The following is a 22342-nucleotide window of genomic DNA, read 5'->3' as shown; positions in this document are numbered from 1 at the left end:
TAATAAGCACAATAACTGTACACATAAGCGCTCTTTGTATGTCTTAAAACAATATATTTCATTATTTATTATAGTTGATTTCTGTGGGTTGCTTGCGGTTTAAACTGGCTCTTGTCATCCTGTTACTCAAGTCAAGTGCCAAGTGAGGCTTTAAATACAGTTCACTTATTGTATGAAGCTTAATGAGATCCTGAGAGCCTTTATTGTCACACAGTGGGAACCGCTACACACACGGGAACACAATATTATTTAGAAGCTCTGAGAAACTCCTGGCATTTGGAAACGAAAATACCAAAGGGAAAAGAAAAGGCTTGGCTGTCATACTAAAGTTTATGAAACAATAATGTTACAGTTACTGCACTGATCACTGACTGGTGCTCTGTTACTCTTGAGGAGGATAACTCATAAATTATATTATTCATTTGGAGGACAGCGTTTTATGAATTAAGTGCATACATTGCAAAAATGACTGAAAAGAAAACTCATCTCTTTCTATAGATTTCCTTTTGCACATTGCACTAGTCTGATATGGTAGCACTACTTTTAATATAATTTCCTCGCTTTGCTTCTGCCTTATTTTCATATTTGTAACTTTATTCTTGTATTACTATCATTTGTTGGATAAAAGTGATACAGGTAAATAAAGATCACAGCTGTAAAAAGTACAATAGTGGCTAAAAGTGATGTCTGGAGGGACATTTGTTTTTAATGGCCCTACAAGTTCAATTTAACCATTAAAATATGAGGGAAATATTTAATATTTTTCAATATTTTAAATATGAGGGAGGAAAAAAACACTAAACTTGGTTAAGGTATTGATTTGACAACATTATTTGGCAAAAAGGGCAAACTATAGCTACAGGTTTTATTTTACTATGTAAAAATGTTTTATAGAAAAACAAAAATCTCACCGGAAAAAGCATACATTGACTATCAGTTATTAATATTTTGTTGGTTCTCTCTTGTTTTGCATGTTCATAATTTCTTCGTATAACAACCAAGACAAAAATTATGCCGCACAATTCGGCATGCTTCATTGCGTTATCACAAATAAAACAATCGACTCCAAACACAACTATATGCTTACAAAATCTTTAACACATTTTTAACAATATTTAAAGAGAGCATGATGCCAATTTTCCTAGACCGGACATCACTTTTGGCCACTACTGTACATTTCAAGAAATAAATAATACTTGATTTTTCTCAATACTTGAGAAAATGTTCTCTTAAATTATATGTATGTTGAAGACTGCAGTGAACCTGAACATTTAAGTTAACAATTATGCAGATTTGTCTGAATGATTTCCAAGTAACTGAATAAAAAAATGACATAACTTGACATTGTTTCTCTACAAAGCATCTGGTAGTGAATAAGCCACAGAAATCTGCAAAGAGCTTTTCTTCAACAGAAAATAACTAATGCAAACTGTGTCACATCAATGCACACTATGGTGGATGAAATCATTCCTGACATCGTACACTCACCTGCTATTTTAAATGCTGTATTCTTCAATCTATAAGACGTGAGAGTCAACGCTCGGATGAAGGGAAGAGCTGAACTGCTGCTATCAGACAGACGAGAGTAAGACGAGAGTAAAGCAGGAGGAGGGAGTGTGTCAGACGCTTCAATTCAAGAGGCTGAGCGCTTTGTGTTCCCAATGACAAAAGGAAAGTTTGCTTGAAGAAATAGTTAATTCAATATGAAAATCCTGTCATTTACTCTTCATACCTTCATGTCGTTCCAAAACCCATATGACTTTCTTTCAACCCTTCATGCAAACTTGTGCAAGGCTTGTGTGCTCTACTGTATATCATATCACCTGAAGGCATCTACTGTAGCTCTATAATGTCAAACCCATATGATGTTAATCGGCCATTTTTAAATCTGAACACCATCACATTCACAAATGAGATCTGAGAACTTTGGCAGAGGAAAAGGTTTTCAGTGAGCAAACGTTCAGTCTGTTCATTGTATGACATATGAAGACTTGGATCTATAAGTCATATATGATATTTTAATGGTGTATTTTGAGCTTGATGGAAGTGGTCATTGTTTATGAAAGGCTGTTAGATTGAAAGTTATTGAATAACTTTTTTCATCATTTCAAATTTACCATGAAATCAAAATTGACCCCTTTTTATTGAATATTGCAGTATTTATTGTAAGTGATTTTTCCGTGCACATCTTTATTTTTTTCAATCCATAATCTTCATAATCCATAATCAAAATAACTTCCCCTTCCCTCTTGCAGTGACGTCTCTTCTCTTCTCTGATGATGAGGGCGGGGCAACCTGTCACTCACATGAGATCCACCAATAGCAATCCACAACCATCCAATCATTTCCCCAATGGACAAAATCAAGCGTGCCCTACATGTGTTCTTGTTTGAGAAGCCAAGAAAATGTCTCAAAAGGAAAGAAAATACTATCACAACTTCTGTTTAAATCCCAAAATTGTATGCACTATGTTAATTTCTTTGAATTATTCCGTTGAAACATGGAAAGTTCCTTTACACTGATGTGTCATGTGAACTTTATTTCTATATCTTCACCTCTGCCAAGAGTCCAGCTCCATGGTCACTTGCTCAGATTGGCTTCCCCAAGGTCTCACAGCGAGAGTTGTCAGCATTTCTAATACCCTTGAATGGTATCAAGTAGAAATCAATATCCCGCAGTGTTTAGATGATGTTAGCACACAGGGAATGTTGAGGCTAGAGAAGATTAGTTCAGAAGAAACAATTCCCAAAAACCTAAAACAGCCCAGTGTAAGACACAGCAGAATCAGTGCATAACTTTGGTGCGTAAATATTACAATGTCAATAAATGCATTAAAATGGTTCACTTTAAATAATGTGATGATACAAATCTGTCAATCAGACAGCAGCTCTTAATGCATTCAGTAAAGATAAAGGAAACTTGCAACCTTGTCTACCAGCTAACAAAACCATGTCCTGTTTTGCTAATGTTCTCGATATATGTTTTTTTCTGAATGTTCTCAGAATTTTTTTTTAATGTTTTGAAAACATTCTATTTTATCATTTTGCAAACATTATGGGAACGTTGTAGCCTGGGAAAACCCAGACCACTTCCGGCAAATTTATATTTGCTCTGCAAGTGGGTCTGGCAAAGAGCCCATTAAAACCCATTTCCAATCCGTCGAAATCGCGGCACCAATCAGAAACGTTGGGGCGGGCTTTACACGATGACGACAGAGCAGCGACGGTGACGCAGATTTTGTACATTACAAAGATGGATGCCGCCGTGGAACATCACTCGTTCGAATCAGCTATCGCGTCTGTTTCAAGCGATTTAAAATGGTCATTTTCGTTAAAACCCGAGCAAAAAACAGCACTCGAAGCCTTCATATCTAAAAAAAGATGTGTTTGCTGTCTTACCAACTGGATTCGGAAAAAGTCTGATATACCAGCTTGCCCCGTTGGTGGCTAAACGAATGGGCTCTGCATACGTCATGTCCTTCATCGCTCTGATTGGTTAGATCTATCCAATTGCGCCCAGAGCCATTTGAGCGACGTCCGTTGATGACGCCCCTGTGGAAATGAATTGTCTATGGAGCTTTGCCAGACCCTAACTCAGTTACAACTGAGAGTGGTCTGGGTTTTCCCAGGCTAGGAACGTTGAGGAATGTTCAGAGAACATACAAAAGTAATGTAAAAGTGGAAAGTAAACATTTTAAAAGCATTAGATGAACATCCAACTAAGACATTTCAAGAAAAAGAAAAAACTTTCAATGAATAACATTAAATAATGTTTTTGTTCGAACATTTTGAGAACACTATTAAATGCTAGATAACTAAAAAAAAAAAAGCTCTGTTAATGTTACTGGAAGAATGTTTTTTCATAACTTTGAGAGAACCTTGAGAGAACGTTCCCTGTGAGGTGGATAAACATCTGAATAAGTGTATCTTCAAAGTCATTTCTTAATTTCACTTAAAGGATAATTCCGGTATTTAACACCTTGAGTCTATATTGTAGTTTGTTTTGGATGAACAAGAGTGGCGGACAACATTTTTTTGACAATGGTTCCTCTCTCGAGTTTTTGACTATAATAGAATTGGCCATGGACCCATTTAACATTGGAGTCAATGGTCATGTCCGAAAATGTCATTAAAACAGCCAATAATGTTCGTTTACAAAACTGTTAAACTCACCGAGTGGTTAGTGGTGTTCGTTGATGATTATAAACAATATATCGTCGCAATATATGATTCCAATCCGTTTATTTTGCTATAGTGGAACTATTTTTTCAGACACTTCACAACCGTGTAACTTCCGCTCAATATTTGAATCTGAAGCGTTAGCACACTCCCGACCACTTGATGGCGATAACCGATGTTTATGTCTCGCGGGACACTCACGGTCACAGTCGAGTTCAACTTCATATTACACTGGTCAGTGGTCACGTCTTTCAATATTTTCAAGGTTTTGTTTGTTTATTTCGCTTACTCTCCCGGAGCACAGTTGCTCTGCTCGCTAGCCTTATGAGAAACGGAAGCGAGCAAAAAGATTACATCGACCAAATGTAAACAGCCCCCTTTCCGTTTCCGGTAGCGCATTTATATTAACGAGCACTCAGTCCTTCAACAGAATTCAATGGGATTTTACAAAATGACGAATAAAACACGACAGAAACTGTATTTCGCAACACTTTTTGTTTCTGGAACATCAACTAACATCACTAATCACTCGGTGAGTTGCACAGTTTTGAAAACTAATGTTGAAGGTTGTTTTAATTACATTTTCGGACATGACCATTGACTCCAATGTTAAATGGGTCCATGGCCAATTCTTTTATAGTCAAAAACTCGAGAGAGAGGAACCATTGTTAAAAAAATGTTGTCCACCACTCTTGTTCATCCAAAACAAACTACAATATAGACTCAAGGTGTTAAATACAGGAATTATCCTTTAATTTTCTTTCTTTCTTTTTGTATTTAGAGAGATAAATGTATCAATAACCTTCCTTAAAGGGATAATTAACCACAAAATGAAAATTCGGTCATCATGTACTCGCCCTCAAGTTGATCCAAACCTGTATGAGTTTCTTTCTTCTGCTGAACACAAAAGAAGATATTTTGAAGAATGTCGGTAACCAGAGTTAATGGGGAAAAAAATACTATGGAAGTCAATGGGGTCCAACTGTTTGGTTACCGATAATTATTCAAAATATCTTCCTTTGTGTTCAGCAGAAGAAAGAAATTCATACAGGTTTGAAACAACTTGAGGGCGAGTAAATGATGACAGAATATTATTTTTTTAGTGAACTATCCCTTTAAATGTATAATAACACTGTTACAAGGACATGTTAAAATAAAGTGTAACACACTTTTCTTCGAGTGCTGCATTTAGCAAAAATGTACAAAGCAGTTTATAGACATTTTATACACAACATTCTATAAAACATTTTATTTGAACAGATTTGTAATCACAAGAAATGTAGTTATTAGTGTCACTCCACAACTAGGCCCTAAAAGTTATGCAGTGCTGAACACAAATTCTACAGCGTGTAACCCTTATTTTACAAGATCCGAAACGTACAGAAAATAAGCAATAATGCTACCAATATTTACAGGCTCAGAGATTTACAGTACAATAATAGCAGGTGCATAGCAGAAGAGGATCTCTTTCCAGTGTTCAAATAATGGATATTATAAACCAGCATTTATAAGCTGAACATGAATAATCAAGGAAATGAAATGGATTTTGAGTGTCAAATGGATTTTTGCATAGATAATAATCAATCACTGACAGGTTAGACATGGCAATAAAACACTATCGTTTCGCCTGCCAATGCCAAGAAATAACTCAAATGCTGTCGTCCTGAACACTCAAAACCCATTTTAACTCTCAGAAATTAAGAGAACCGAACTGCATATGCACAAAATTAAAAGACACACATATTTGATATGTAATTTGAATCAAATGCTACATCCATAACACTTGGTACAATGGTATAAGAATTCAACCCATGACATTTTACAAATAGGTTTAAGGCAAATAATGAATACAGCAGACTTTGCCCTGAGCAGGACACAATAGAAAAGCAGGTGGTTATAGTTTGGCTCAAATAAAAGTCAAAAATAAGCCGGCACTGATAAAGGAGCATTTGCGGTAGGGTTTTATGTCATGTAATCTCATTGAGACCTACACTTTCATATCCTCAAAGGAAGTTATTACAACATGGTGGCATGATAGTTCAAAATTAAAAAAAGACATTTTTAGGGGAGAACAAAACAAATACTCTATACTGGAAATATACTAATATACATTTTACAGACACTGGGACGTGAAATATGCGGTAAACACAATCAAATGCTTTCCTAAATGCCTAAACAGACTCAAAGCTCACAATAGAAACAGTCAAGTATTTAAAGACCTCATGAAATGACTCGACGAGTGCCGTTTTCTTTCATGTGTTGCATTCAAGTCATGTTGGAAGGATTGTATTTACACCACCAAGTCATAATTATCAGTAAACTCTGGATTTTCTTAATAGTTGATGATGTGTTAAGGCTTGAATACATACCTTACTTTTGAAATCTGAGCAGATTTCAAAACACTAGACATCATATATGTGCCGACTTTGTAAATGGTTACAAATGAAACTAGGGCCGGTTTACACCTGGTATTCATATGCGTTTTGGTCGATCGGATCATAAGTGGACGCCGCTAAATACCGGAGTAAACGGGGTCTAAAACGCTTTGAGCTTGTCCACTTTCGACCACTTCCACTGGTAGACGAAAACGCATTCAACCGGATTGCTTTCGTAGTGTATGCGCTGTTCGAATAACCACAAAAAAGATGCCTATTCTCCGCTTACTGACCTAACGCGTAACCATTATGGGAAGTACGCTAGCCAGACAGGATTTAAACTGTAAGCTGAAGACCAAAGTTTGGTTTGAAGACGAAAAACATACCAAGCACAATAATGCTTCTCCAACGAAAGCGTTTTTTCCGTCGTCTCCGGACACGTTCATATGTAAATTGCATAAGCTTATTTTGTCCATTTGATCAAAAGATCTGAAAAAAACATGTTTACCCATCCATAGACCTTCCCCTGAAGAAATCAGGACAGAAGTGTTTGAAAGTGGACAAAAGAGACAGATTAAATCACCAGGTGTAAACGGGTGTGTGTCTCCCTCGTCTACTTCTGATCCGATCGACCGAAACACATCTTAATACCAGGAGTAAACTGGGTATCACTGAGGATCACTACCAGACTTTTACGCAGAAACGTTCATGCGTTTCATTGCAAGGAGACTCGTGACAAATGAAAACAATGTGTTCAAAACATGTTTGATATGCTCCGAATGTACGAAATCAAAGACTGACGCTAAGAGTAAAATCTGAGTCTGTGCCCATCATACACAACGCGATTTTCAAAAATCTGGATAAGTTACAGCCTTTAATTAAAGAATCAAGGCAGTTTTTTTTCTTTCAAATATAATACGAATATTGACTGTATACAAATTTAGTTTAAACACATTTTGAGTAGCAATTTATGAAGACTGTCCCAGGAGGACTTGCAGCATTTCTATTAAAACATGAGCTTCAGGTGTTGATGGGCTCATCGCTTTTTAAAAATAAAAAAATCCAATAGCCTCATTCACCACCATGAACTATTACTTGCTGTTGCTTATGGTTTCAGGTGATATTAGAGTAAATTTCATGTGGTCTTTAAATTCATGCTCTAGACCCTTAAGTATTCTAGCACTTGAAACCTGAGGATATAATAGCCACAGTTACACAGAACAACAACATCGACCCCCAAAGCAGTGCTTATCATAAAGCCGAAGCCATAAGACAACAGACATCTGTTTGTTTTTGGTTTGTATTTTGCATCACTAACTGTGGTTTTATGTGAAACTAATAAAAAGGCAGTGGTTTTACTCTTGAGGAGGCAGGGTAAGATTAAGCATTTGCCCCGACAGCAAGCAACTACAGAAAATGAAGACCTCAGCGCATGTATGTTGTGTAAAGCACTACATAAGCTATTGCTCTCAGAGACTATGGACATCGTGCTGTTCAAAACCCATGCAAAACATTCTAGCGGTCTCTCATTACACTCAAAGCAGGGAGTCCATTTTGTAAAAACAAAGTCTGTGAAGGTAACAAATCAAGGCATGTTATGATAGGAAACTGGTGGTGTTACACACCTCTGAGCACTAGTGCAGAGGAGCTCATGTGAGGAGCAAACTGTCCTAATGTGTGCACTGATCTGAGGCCTGCTGGGGGGGATCTGTCCATCATGGGGTTCAGGACAGTAAGGAACGCCTGTCTGTCTGTCTGTGGTTGATCTCATGGTACGGGACAAGATGTGGTCATGTTGGCGGTCTTTCTGCCTCTTCTACAGAAAACAAATCACAAAATTATTCATAATGTACTAACAAAAGGAGCAAAATAAATAGGCAGGTCACAGAAGTTTACAAGGTGAAAATAACATTTAGACACTGAAAAGAAATCCAATGGACCCTTTTCACAGACTGTCAACATCGCAAATAATAACGTTTTACATATGTCCATTTTTTTATTTGTAACGCTACACTTTTGTGTTATATTTCCTTGGCAGTAAATACCAAAAACGAATTAACACTGATGTGTGAGTGTTTCTAATATAATAGCTGAGGGAGTGACAGCAAATTTCACATCTTCTGACTGCTGTTATCTATCTCTATAATTTCTTCCCTTTTTTGGATAGTTGTGGAAACACTATCAGGTTTATTTTTCTTTTTGCTTCCACTTCCACTCCTGAGAACCTCGGAAATGTGAAAAGGGTCCATTCTTAATGAGCATTGACTTGTTTTCCACATTAGACTGATTTCTGAAGGATCATGTGACACTGAAGACCGGAGTAATGACGCTGAAAATTCAGCTTTGATCGCAGGAATAAATTTCATTTTAGAATATATTCACAGAAAACTCTTTTAAATTGTAATAATATTTCACAATATTACTGTTTTTACTAAATGATTGAACAAATAAATGCAGCCAGAAGATAATTCTTTCAAAAACATTTAAAAATCTTACTGACCACCAGTGTTGGGTGTAATTAATTACGCAAGTAATCTGATTACTTTTCCCTTGACGAAGTAAAGTAAGGGATTACTCTTAAATTTTCTGTTATTTAATTACAGTTCTGATGTAATTTCATTAAATACTATGTAGAATAAAGACCTATTATATATAAAAAATAGTGGATTTAACATCAAAATGTAATGTTAAAATGTATGTTTTTAATGCAACCTTCTCCATTTACACACTTTAGTGAATTCAAAAATAATTTATGCAACTGCACTGTAAAAAATGTTGGTTTAACTTAAAAAAGCAAGTTACCTTGTTGCCTTAAAATTTTGAGTTTGTTGTAATTGAAATTTTTTGTTAATACAATGAAGAAGAATGGTTTAATAAACAGAAACTCAAAATAGTATGTTATCTTCACACATTAGTTATCGAAGTTGATTTGACAAAAGATAAAAAGTTGTGATAACAAATCATGAAAATATTTTTTTACAGTGTGTATATTATTTATTTGAAAGAATTAAAAGTGCAGTTTCATGTCTGTCATTGTATTGTTCAACTGGTCGAGGTTTATATGGGGATTATAAAGTAATTACTAATTAATAAGTAATCCAATACATTTTAGAGAGAGTAATTAGTACAGTAATCTAATTAAACCGTTGAAGATATTAACTTTTTTAAGAGTAACTTACCAAACACTATTGAATGGTAGTGTATTTTTTCAACTCTTTTGAACTGTATTATGAACTGTATTTTGAACTATTATGAATAACTCGTGTGTGGTGGTTGATATGGGTTCTGTAGAACTGCCAGATTTCTTAAATCTTAGATTATTTCATAATCCAAAACAAGCCTTAATATTTAGCATTTTACTGGAAAATAAATGCATACTGTATGGCAAATACACACTGCGACAGAGCTGAGTTTAAACCCGACTTTAACCTGAATGTGAAGGCGAGTCAATGTCGGCACAGAAATGGTCGCTCCCCAGTGCAGCGATTGAGCTCCTGGGTCGAATACACCTCTCACCAGAGAAACTTCTGCGTAGCAATGCCTGTGTCAGGACAAAAACAGAGTGACTTCAGAAAAATAAATCCTATCAATGACATTGGGAGCTCTACAATGTTTTAGCATTGTTGCCAGGAACGCAGTGAGTTAGCGGGTGTGCGGTGCACCTTGCGTGTCAGTGGGCTGCTGGGAGCTGAAGCGCTGCTGTACAAACTCAGGCTGGAGTTAGATCTGCTGACAGTCAGGCCTTTAGCACTCCCTCTGCGACCCGATGCCTCGAACGCGTCGGGAGAGAGATACTTCTCCTTGATCTTCAGGTTTGTACGTCCCTTCACTGTGTGAGAAGAGCGTGTCAGTGTTTCTTTCAGAAGCTGAGGGTGATGCTGATTTATTTCAGATGATTTATTTTTATTATTATGTGTTTATGAGTTACTCATTTGTGGTGGTTGATATGGGTTCTTCAATGGGCAGTGCCAAGGGCTTTAACTTTAAAATATATAATAAATCCACTACCATTCAAAAGTTTGGTGTCAATAGGATTTAGTTTTTTGAAAGAAATCAATACTTCTGTAGCGAGATGCATTCTGTTTATCAGTAGTGTCAGTAAAGACTTTTACATAATACAAAAATCAAATAAAATTCTTTCTATTCATTAAAGAATCATGAAAATGTGTCGTGGTTTCAATGTTTTCAACATTCATAATAATCAGAAATGTTTCTTGAGCAGCAAATCATCATATTAGAATGATTTCTGAAGGATCATGTGACACTGAAGACTAAAAATTGTGCTTTGATCAAAGTAATAAATTACATTTTAAAATATTCAACTAGAAAACAGTTAAAATAGTAATAATATTTCACAATATTACTGTACTTTTGATCAAATGCAGCCTCGGTGAGCAGAAGAGACTTCTTTTACCAACCCCAAACGTTTGAATGGTACTTTAGTTTGTTTTATAGTAGCAACTTTTCCTTGTTTTTCTTCACTAATATTATTTTAAAAAGTAAACACTGTGAAGAAAGTAGTGACGGAAAAGTCTGTGCCCCTACGAAAGCATGGGAAAAAGTAATTATACAGTACACAATGAATATGATATTAATAGTGAACAATTACTTATTACATCATTTGAAATCTAAGAAAATAGCAACACTTTCCAGGATGCTTGGCTCTCATTGGCTGATCATCACACAACATTCATGAGTTAGAGGTGCACAGGTTTGTAGTTAGCCAAAGCAACCAAACGGGAGATGATATCAGCCAATGCTGTTAAGAACATCGTCTTGGCCATATATTGGTTGTTGTGGAATTACACATTTAAGAATCTGCTAAGGATTTTACATCCTTACGTAACATCACATGAAAAACTAAGGGGAAGTACATTGTATTGGTGAAAAGATGATGACATCAGATGAATGGTTCGGTTAAGCAAGAGGTTCCTGCCAATCCTGTTCTCTTTATTGTACGTCATATGAGTCAGATTTCTGAAACTCTCACCCTTTGTCTTTAATGGCTCTTTAAAGAGCCACTGTCCCATTCTTTGAATAGTTATGCTGATTGGATTAGGAGTGGCAACACTCGAGAGTCTGGGGTGGGTTCCTGATACTTCATTTGCATGCTTTGTTTAAGTTCGTCACCCAGATGCTTTGTCTAAACACTGCCTCCTAAAATATTTCTGAAACTATATGTACACTGGCTTAGTTAGACTTGATGACTGCAGCTGTACCAACAGCTCGTTCTCAATAAAGAATCCTGCTGAAGATATAACCGAATCTCCTGGTCTTCACTTCTGAGTTTCCTACATTGTCCTCTGCTTGATCTATGATATGCAGATTTTGAATTAATGCAAGTTTTTCACCTCTACAGGGGTCATTCTTCACCAGAAACTCATCTAATGCCGTCCATCCACCACCAACTCGAACCATCAGACTGCTTCGGAGAATACGAACCATCCGCAGCTGCTGAGAGTCTCCAAACTAGTGAAAATCACAGATTTGAATTAAAATCACATGTCAAGCATGTAGCTGTGAATATGTAGTTGTGCTGCCCCATTTACACCTGGTATCTGTTTTTGGCACTAAATACAGAGTAAACAGTGACCATAAAACCTGATGTAGTCAGTGATGTATGTAGTCATGAAATCAGAGATCCGTCCCTCAAGTGGCCACAGAAGACACTTTTGAGACACGTTACACCATCAGGTGTAATTGGCGATCTGTGTCACCTGATTACTTGTGGCCAGATCATCCAACACTATGGGCCCTATTTTCGATCTAAGTGCATGGTCTAAAGCACACGATGCAAGTGCACTGAGGGTGTGTCCGAATACACTTTTGCTAGTTTAACGACAAGAAAAATGTTTGATGCGCCCGGCGAATGGTCTAAAAGGGTTGTCCCTATTCTCTTAATGAGTAATGGGTGTGTTTTGGGCGTAACGTGCAATAAACCAATCAGAGTCTCATCTCCCATTCCCTTTAAAAGCCAATTGCGCTCACGCCATGGCGGATTCGCTATTTACATGGTGGAATTTGCAAGTGGAAAACTTTAACACTTCTCTAGCGAGGAAACTGATCAGCTCGTGCACGAGGCTAAAGTGCAAGCAGACCATCTACGGGACAAAGTGTACGCGCGTTGTGGACCCGCCTATAGGAGCATATTACTAATGCGCTCTTTAAATAACAAAACAAATATTGCGCCATTGACTTTAGAGTCTATTTAAGTTGCCTCAATAGCAAACACGCAAACAATGTGCCTGAACATACCTTGTTTTCAGACCAGCAGCCTATGGGCGAACAGATGGGTGCCAATGCTTTTGCTATTTAAACAACTTGACGCTGGGCATGAAAATGATAACTGCATCGGGCTGAAACCAGCAAACAACACTTGTGTCGCGCCTGGCGCTGCATTGTGCCTAGTGTATGGTAGAGCCCTAGGTGTTTTTATTGCCAGTTATAACCAGCCATATTTGTACCTATAGAATAGATTTCCACTCACCCTATAGCGGTTTGCGCTAATTTGCTCGACTTGAAATCTCTTTGGACAGTTGCATTGAGAGACCTGACGACTCACCTGCAAAATTGTGTTTTTGTTAGTCATAATACAGAAAAACTCAATGTAGATGATAAGAATGCACTGGGAAAAACAATATTTTCATACATTAAATCAAGATACATTTACTTGAGATAGTCTTGTTTGATAATTAAAATGTAAACTGAGTTTACGCTTAAAACAAGAAAAAATCATTTTTCACATGTCTGTCTGTCACATAAGAAAAATAAACTTAAAGGGATAGTTCACCCAAAATTTACCCTCATGTCGTTCCAAACCTATAAGACTTTTGTTCATATTCGAAACACCTCCATAGTCAGTCAAAGCAACTACCACTGTGACACTTCATAAAGTTCATTAATAGATTGTAAAACTAATCCATATGAATCGAGCGGTTTAGTCCAATTCTTATGAAAAGACTCGATCGCTTTATCTGATGAACAGACTGAATTTTTTTCCACATATAAACATTCATCAATACACACATCAGATCTGGTAAATGGAAGCTCGAGCATGTTCGCTTGACGTGCGAGAACCAATGAGGTTCATCCTTATTTGTTACGCAGCATCAGGTCCATTCTCGTGTGTTACACAGCACGCTTGAGCTTCCGCTAAAGGTTTGTTCTTGCGCGTCAAGCAGCATCGGTTGAGCTTCTGTTTATGTTCTCTGATCAATCGATTAGTTTTACGATGTCTTTATAAACTTTTTGAAGCGCCAAAGTGGTAGTTGTGTAGATGTCAATGGAGGGACAGAAATCTCTCAGATTTAATTTAAAAGATCTTAATTTGTGTTTCGAAGATGAACGAAAGTCTTATTGGGTTGGAATGAAATAAAGGTGAGTGATATTTTTTTTTACCTTTTTGGGTGAATTAAACCTTTAATTCAATTGGGAAAAAACGAACCCCACAGACAGATATTTTTTTATTTTTTTAAGCATAAACTTAATTTTGACATTTTGTTTTTTAGAAAACAAGACTTATATCTTAAGTAATTTTCCTTCTCAGGTAAATGTATCTTGATTTAAGAAATTTTAGATATCAAAAACAAAAATTCTAAGTATAAGCTAAGCTAAGTTTAATAACTAAGTATACTAAGCTACAAATAAGTATAATAACATTTTGCAGTGTGTATATGAAAGATGAAACAGAACTTCACATACCTCCTCATTGATCTGGTCTACATCTATTGCTTTTCTGTAAGGGTCTCGGCTTGGGTGGAGGGCACTCACAAATTCATAGTAGTCAATGAATCCATCACCATTTACATCAAATATGTTAGCAACAGCCGTCATTTCCAGGGAGTTGGTGGGAAATTCTGTCCATATGCAAAGGCAAATATTGTGAAGTTACATGCATATCAAACACCTCGATGCAAAAAATTAGCAACCAAGAGTGTTAAAACTGCGCTTACTAGAGGCCAGAACATTGTCGATTAACTCCTTGTGAGTAATTCGGCCATCCTGATCTCGATCAATGCTTCGAAAAACATCCAAAATCCGGGATTTGAGGTGACTTATCCACTGCATGTATTTTTTCCGCCAGATGTTGAAGTCAAAGTTAGCAAACTCCTCCAACTGCATGTGCCAAAGAGAAGGTTCTTAGACCAACCGTATAGATTCAAACACAAACATATACTTTTATCAAAGTTACAGCACAGTCATGGTCACCTCTTTTAGCCGCTGTAGATGTTCCTCTAGTCGGCTCTGCCTGCCGTGTGCCAGGAGCCAGAGCTTCTGCCAGTGACTCACCAGCTGACACATCACGGGGGTTTGAGGGTCCAGTTTATCCAGCGGTAGAGGCACCGATAGCGGAGGCTTTGCCATGCCTCTTCTCTCTATTCATGCAATGCAATCCACAGAGATTACAGTTGAGTGCATACACACAATAATCACAGTAATGAATCGCACTGATTCTCTACTCACTTGTTGGTGGCTTTCGACTGGGGGAAACCTGCTGCTTGGGAACCAGCTTGTGTTTACAGGATTTCGTGGCATTTTCAACTTCTGGTACCCTCCCTTTCATCTCATCCATAAAATCCTGCAAAAGCATAATTTTCTGAATTTAAACCTTATTTAAATGATGATTAAATGCTGTGATGTCATCATGGTCTTGTTTTGATTTGAACTTTTTAGATTTTTAGAACTTTTTAAATTGTTGCTCTATGTACGTCAGTTTAATTTTTATATCATTTATATACTATTGTAGTTTTTATTATATTATTATTATGGTTTGAATTCGTTTTTATTTTTCCCCCTTTTATTAAAAATGTTCCTTAAATTTTTAGTATTCTTGTTGTGAGTTTTTTTTTGTCATTTTTATTATTATTATTTTTTAAATGTCTATATAGTTTTTATTAAGTTTTATTTCTGTTTTAGTTATCTTAGTACATCAAGTTAGTATAATAAACAAAATTATTTTTATTATTTTATTATATTATTTTAATTCAGGTAACAACAAATGTGTTTTTTATTGTTTTAGTTTTATTTAACTTTAACACATTTTTAAGACTAAAAGCAAGTAATTGTTTTTGATTTTTCTAAGACAAGACAAAACAGGAATGAGGATTAAAAAAAATAAAAGCTTAGATCAAAAGTTAACATCATATAATACCGGTAATACATAATTCATTGATTTTTTACTATAAAATTGGTAGTCACACCGCATGGATTTGTTTGTGTTTTCCCGCTCCTTGTCAGTTGGCATGGTTATTAATTTGATTTCATCATTATGTTCAGGCGTGTGTCTCGTTATCCCGTTCAGTTTGTGAGTGTTTGTCTGGTCTTATCTATGTGTACATTGTGTTAAGTTGGTTGTTCTGTTCCCGATCTTGTTCTGTGAAGATTGGAGTTTATTTCTAAATAAAGACTGCTGCACTTAGATCCTGTTTGATCTCTTCTGCAACCAATGTTGACTAAACATGGAACTAAACATGGATCTAGCAGCAGTGAAGATTCTCCTCTCCCAGGGGGATCTGTCCCTGGAGGTCCACACACAGAAGTATTTGGATCTGGTTCCTTTCGTCCATTATGATGAGTTTTGTATCTATGTGTTTTTCCGGGCAGAAGACGGGCCTCGCGGGAGCTTCCAGGACTATGTGGAGTTGGTGCTTGTCCACAATGAATCCCCGATTACCATCGTGGAGAGTGAAGAGAAAACCAGCATGCCAGCCACAGCCACCTTTTCAGTGAGGAAAATTCCCAAGTCTATTCCAGTGAGAGCAATTCCTGAGTCTGTTCCGGTGAGAGCAATTCCTGAGTCTGTTCCGGTGAGAGAAATTCCTGAGTCTGTTCTGGTGAGAGCAATTCCTGAGTCTGTTCTGGTGAGAGCAATTCCTGAGTCTGTTCTGGTGAGAGCAATTCCTGAGTCTGTTCTGGTGAGAGAAATTCCTGAGTCTGTTCTGGTGAGAGCAATTCCTGAGTCTGTTCTGGTGAGAGCAATTCCTGAGTCTGTTCTGGTGAGAGCAATTCCTGAGCAATTCCTGAGTCTGTTCTGGTGAGAGCAATTCCAGAGTCTGTTCTGGTGAGAGAAATTCCTGAGTCTGTTCTGGTGAGAGCAATTCCTGAGTCTGTTCCGGTGAGAGCAATTCCAGAGTCTGTTCTGGTGAGAGCAATTCCAGAGTCTGTTCTGGTGAGAGAAATTCCTGAGTCTGTTCCGGTGAGAGCAATTCCTGAGTCTGTTCTGGTGAGAGCAATTCCAGAGTCTGTTCTGGTGAGAGAAATTCCTGAGTCTGTTCTGGTGAGAGCAATTCCTGAGTCTGTTCTGGTGAGAGCAATTCCAGAGTCTGTTCTGGTGAGAGAAATTCCTGAGCAATTCCTGTGTCTGTTCTGGTGAGAGCAATTCCTGAGTCTGTTCTGGTGAGAGCAATTCCTGAGCAATTCCTGAGTCTGTTCTGGTGAGAGAAATTCCTGAGTCTGTTCCGGTGAGAGAAATTCCTGAGTCTGTTCCTGTGAGAGAAATTCCAGAGTCTGTTCCGGTGAGAGCAATTCCAGAGTCTGTTCCGATGAGAGAAATTCCTGAGTCTGTTCCTGTGAGAGAAATTCCAGAGTCTGTTCCGGTGAGAGCAATTCCAGAGTCTGTTCCGGTGAGAGAAATTCCAGAGTCTGTTCCAGTGAGAGAAATTCCAGAGTCTGTTCCAGTGAGAGAAATTCCAGAGTCTGTTCCAGTGAGAGAAATTCCAGAGTCTGTTCCAGTGAGAGAAATTCCAGAGTCTGTTCCGGTGAGAGAAATTCCTGAGTCTGTTCCTGTGAGAGAAATTCCAGAGTCTGTTCCAGCGAGAGAAATTCCAGAGTCTGTTCTGGTGAGAGAAATTCCTGAGTCTGTTCCGGTGAGAGAAATTCCTGAGTCTGTTCCTGTGAGAGAAATTCCAGAGTCTGTTCCTGTGAGAGCAATTCCTGAGTCTGTTCTGGTGAGAGCAATTCCTGAGTCTGTTCCTGTGAGAGCAATTCCAGAGTCTGTTCCTGTGAGAGAAATTCCAGAGTCTGTTCCTGTGAGAGCAATTCCTGAGTCTGTTCCGGTGAGAGAAATTCCTGAGTCTGTTCTGGTGAGAGCAATTCCAGAGTCTGTTCTGGTGAGAGAAATTCCAGAGTCTGTTCCGGTGAGAGCAATTCCAGAGTCTGTTCCGATGAGAGAAATTCCTGAGTCTGTTCCTGTGAGAGAAATTCCAGAGTCTGTTCCGGTGAGAGCAATTCCAGAGTCTGTTCCGGTGAGAGAAATTCCAGAGTCTGTTCCGGTGAGAGAAATTCCAGAGTCTGTTCCAGTGAGAGCAATTCCTGAGTCTGTTCCGGTGAGAGCAATTCCTGAGTCTGTTCCGGTGAGAGCAATTCCTGAGTCTGTTCCTGTGAGAGAAATTCCTGAGCAATTCCTGAGTCTGTTCCGGTGAGAGCAATTCCAGAGTCTGTTCCAGTGAGAGGAATTCCAGAGTCTGTTCCAGTGAGAGAAATTCCAGAGTCTGTTCCAGTGAGAGAAATTCCAGAGTCTGTTCCAGTGAGAGAAATTCCTGAGTCTGTTCCTGTGAGAGAAATTCCAGAGTCTGTTCCAGCGAGAGAAATTCCAGAGTCTGTTCTGGTGAGAGAAATTCCTGAGTCTGTTCCGGTGAGAGAAATTCCTGAGTCTGTTCCGGTGAGAGCAATTCCAGAGTCTGTTCCTGTGAGAGAAATTCCAGAGTCTGTTCCAGCGAGAGAAATTCCAGAGTCTGTTCTGGTGAGAGAAATTCCTGAGTCTGTTCCAGTGAGAGAAATTCCTGAGTCTGTTCCTGTGAGAGAAATTCCAGAGTCTGTTCCAGCGAGAGAAATTCCAGAGTCTGTTCCGGTGAGAGAAATTCCTGAGTCTGTTCCGGTGAGAGAAATTCCTGAGTCTGTTCCTGTGAGAGAAATTCCAGAGTCTGTTCCTGTGAGAGCAATTCCTGAGTCTGTTCTGGTGAGAGCAATTCCTGAGTCTGTTCCTGTGAGAGCAATTCCAGAGTCTGTTCCTGTGAGAGAAATTCCAGAGTCTGTTCCTGTGAGAGCAATTCCTGAGTCTGTTCCGGTGAGAGAAATTCCTGAGTCTGTTCTGGTGAGAGCAATTCCTGAGTCTGTTCCTGTGAGAGAAATTCCAGAGTCTGTTCCGGTGAGAGCAATTCCAGAGTCTGTTCCGATGAGAGAAATTCCAGAGTCTGTTCCGGTGAGAGAAATTCCAGAGTCTGTTCCGGTGAGAGAAATTCCAGAGTCTGTTCCAGTGAGAGAAATTCCAGAGTCTGTTCCGGTGAGAGAAATTCCAGAGTCTGTTCCGGTGGGAGAAATTCCAGAGTCTGTTCCAGTGAGAGAAATTCCAGAGTCTGTTCCAGTGAGAGAAATTCATCAGTCCAGACTCCAGAGCCCGTTCCAGCCCCAGAGTCTGCTCCTGAGAATACAGCGCCATTTTTGTGTGTGTGGGCTGCACACACGTGGGCTCCAGCCCCTGACCGTAGTCCAGTAACATCATCAGCCCCACTCCAAACCCAGTGCCCAGCCAGAACACATCAGTCGAAAGAAAGCAGTTTAAGCCCACCACAGACGCTTGGCGAGCTCAACATCGCTGCGGAGCCTGATATGATGAGTCGGACCTGTTTTCATTCATCCCTTCAAGTGGAGTAATGTAGAGAATAGTGAGAGTATAGGGGGTGATTTTGAAAACAGCCCTCGAGTTTTGTCAATTCATGGTTTGGTGTCGGATTTGGATTACATGGAGTCTTTATTAAAGTCTGTTTGTTTTGCTATTTTGTCTTCAGGTGCTTTAATACTGCCACCAACTTTTACATTTGTAGTCAATGTATGCTTTTTTGTGAGCTTTTTGTTCCTCCATGCAGTTTTTTTGCCAAATAAATTTTTTTTTAAATTAAACCAAGTTCAGTGTTTTGTGCTTCCCTCATATTTAAATTTTTTAAAATTACATTTTTTTTAAACATATTTTTCACACATTTTGATGGTTCCGTCAGACTTGTAGTAACATAATACGGTAATAAAAATATAAATAAAAATTCCCTCTGAGCATCACTTTTGGCCACTACTGCAATCAATAAAAGAAAGTTATTTCTCAACAGAAGAAAGACATCATACATGTTTTTACTGACTTGAGGGTGAGTTAATCTGGACAGCATTGTCATTTTTGGGTGTTTAATCTGAATAATTTATTATTGGGTATTAGTACCGCATGCTGAGTGATGAGCTCTACGGTGATCTCTAAGTCTTCAGGCAATGGCTCCTGTTCCTTTAGACTGAGAGACTCTTCAGTGGAAGAGATCCAGTCCAGTAGCCGCTGTACCTCCTCTCTCTCTGCCTCTAGAGCAGACAGTGTGGTCTGGATCCTCTCGGCCTGCTGCTTCGCCCACATCTGGACCTGATGCATGAAATCACACATGTACATATAACACACTTACACTTCTACACCGAGAACAGTCAAAAATAAACAACACAACAGTGACCGCCAGAAGTTCTTCATGCACATTAAAAATTCTAAGCCTGCACTCTCAGAAAAGTTCACTATATTTCTTATAATCTCGCTGTCTATAGTTTTATAGTAGTACCAACAGTAAGTAGGAAACTGACGTGATTATATAATTTACAACAACATATCATACTCCACTTACAGGGTGACAAAGACTCTGATTGGTGGAGTTCGCTTCAGGGTTATGATGAGTGTAATTCTTTAGCAGGAGTTCAGCAATTATGTGATTTTTCAAAACCTAATTTGAATCACTTTTACAGAACCATATTTCATCACTTAGCAGCAACCTCAGAGATCATGGTAGGTCTGCCTTGAAAGTTTACACTGTGTGTATGTTATTGGTAAAATAATTAGATTTTCTGTGGCACTCTAATTGCAACTGTTAATATCTAGTAGGCCTGCTCATCCTCTAACTTGACTCACCTCCTCATAGCGAGTCTTTGTGATACTGATCCATGACTTGATGGTGATGACAGAGTCAGGGTGACAGGAGGACAGAATCTCTTCACCCAGTTTGTGAATGTTCTCTAGCTCCATCTGCTGATCGTTCAAGGAACTCATTGACTCCTGCAGATCACACACACACATGCAACTCATATGATAACATTGGCAGCAGCTATTGCACTAAGCGTAAATAGTTGTTAGATGCTATTTATACTTAGTGCAAAGAGTGGCAGATACTATTTGCACCTTTGTGTATTGTAGTATATAATAAAAAAAAGTATGCAATAATAAAAACGTATTCAGTGTATATGGTTATATTTATTAAAAACATAAATGGATGCGCTGCCTTGTTAGGTCATCCTTACCAAATAAACACTTTATTCCCACTATTAAATACCTGTTAGGCACTTTAATCCCCTTTTCAAATATTTTCTTAATTTTTATTGAAAATAAACGCCTGTCTAAGCTGATGTGAAATGGAAAGGGTGAAGAATGAGTTGGTCGCATCAAAAGCCAACACCACTCTCCATGCCACTGCTCCTGTTATCAGCGGGATTTCTTTTGTTTCTTGTAATTTTTTGTAATTTCGTCTGGCTTAACCAGACAATGGTGTATGGAGTTAGTTTGAAGAGCCATCAAGGCAGGCTTTAGACACTCTGTATACATTTCTGGAGTAATAAGTGGGTCCATGTGCACCATACCTGATGACATGTACGAAACGCCAGAAGAGCGTCCTCTTCCTCAGGAATCACTCCGTACTTCAGAACCCTCTCCACATCTGAAAGATGATCCAGGAACGAATGAACCATCACATCAAACTCTTCCGCCTGAGAACGACACAGGTACAAAGTGGGCAAAATGTTGAGATTATCAATATGCCTGATTGTACACTACTGTTCAAAAGTGTAAAGAAATCGCTTTTTTCAGCAAGGATGCATTAAACTGATCAAAAGTGACAGAAGAAAATTACAGCCTAATGTTACAAAAGATTTTTATTTCAAATAAATGCTGTTCTTTTGAACTTTCCAGTCATCAAAGAATCCTGAAAAATAAAATGTCACAGTTTCCACAAAAATCTGAAGCAGCACAACGTCTTTCAACATTGATAATAATAATAAATGTTTCTTGAGCAGCAAATCATCATATTAGAATGATTTCTGAAGGATCATGTGACACCGAAGACTGGAGTAATGATGCTGAAAATTCAGCTTTGATCACAGGAATAAATTACATTTTAAAATATATTCACATAGAAAACAGTTATTTTAAATTGTAATAATATTTCACAATATTACAGTTTGTACTGTATTTTTGATCAAATAAATCTTGGTGAGAATAAGAGACATTAAAGACATTAAGAGCTATAAAAAACATACAGACATTTACTGTAAATGATAATGTACCTAACAAATAACAACAGTTTGGAAACATTCATCACATTGAAGGGAAAAAAGACTATACTTTTTTATTAATATTATAAAGTTTTAGTAATTTTTTGCCAATTTATATTTGTTTATTTCGATGGTCCACTTTAGACATTATAATTATAAGTTACTTTGAAACTCCATGTCAACTAACTCTCATTAGAGTATTAGTAGACTGTCTGTTTAATATCTGCTAACACTTTATTTTGATGCTTCCCAACAGACATTCAACTGACTATAAGTAACTTTGTAAAAACGTCAAGTTATACTACTAACCCGAACCCAATTAGTAACAGTCTACTAATGAGAGTTAGTTGACATAGTTAAAACGTTTCTTATTGTTAGTAGAATGTCTAAAGTGGACCATTGAAGTAAAGTGTAACCATTTTTATATTATTTTTAGAAATTCAACTTAACTTA

At 37.8% G+C, this 22342-nt stretch overlaps 1 protein-coding gene across 1 annotated transcript in view; it reads right to left on the bottom strand.

Moving 5' to 3' along the window:
• Positions 1–5420: 5420 nt before the first annotated feature.
• The window catches only part of macf1b (microtubule actin crosslinking factor 1b), a 49624-nt gene continuing 32702 nt past the window's right edge, over positions 5421–22342 (bottom strand). Inside the window, exons 29-40 of the mRNA XM_079624916.1 lie at positions 21200–21325; positions 20478–20621; positions 19758–19946; positions 15017–15131; positions 14762–14928; positions 14506–14668; positions 14255–14409; positions 13041–13115; positions 11905–12022; positions 10216–10382; positions 9983–10094; positions 5421–8369 (exon numbers count right to left, since the gene is read on the bottom strand). Of these exons, the coding sequence (XP_079481042.1) occupies positions 8344–8369; positions 9983–10094; positions 10216–10382; positions 11905–12022; positions 13041–13115; positions 14255–14409; positions 14506–14668; positions 14762–14928; positions 15017–15131; positions 19758–19946; positions 20478–20621; positions 21200–21325 (1557 nt within the window). The 3' untranslated portion in view covers positions 5421–8343. The remainder of the gene's footprint in view (positions 8370–9982; positions 10095–10215; positions 10383–11904; positions 12023–13040; positions 13116–14254; positions 14410–14505; positions 14669–14761; positions 14929–15016; positions 15132–19757; positions 19947–20477; positions 20622–21199; positions 21326–22342) is intronic.

Source organism: Phoxinus phoxinus (genome assembly GCF_949152265.1).
Source record: "Phoxinus phoxinus genome assembly, chromosome: 10".
Classification (NCBI taxonomy): Eukaryota; Metazoa; Chordata; class Actinopteri; order Cypriniformes; family Leuciscidae; genus Phoxinus; species Phoxinus phoxinus.
The sequence above is the reverse complement of the archived record's forward strand: the minus strand, read 5'-3'. Positions and strand labels throughout refer to the sequence as shown.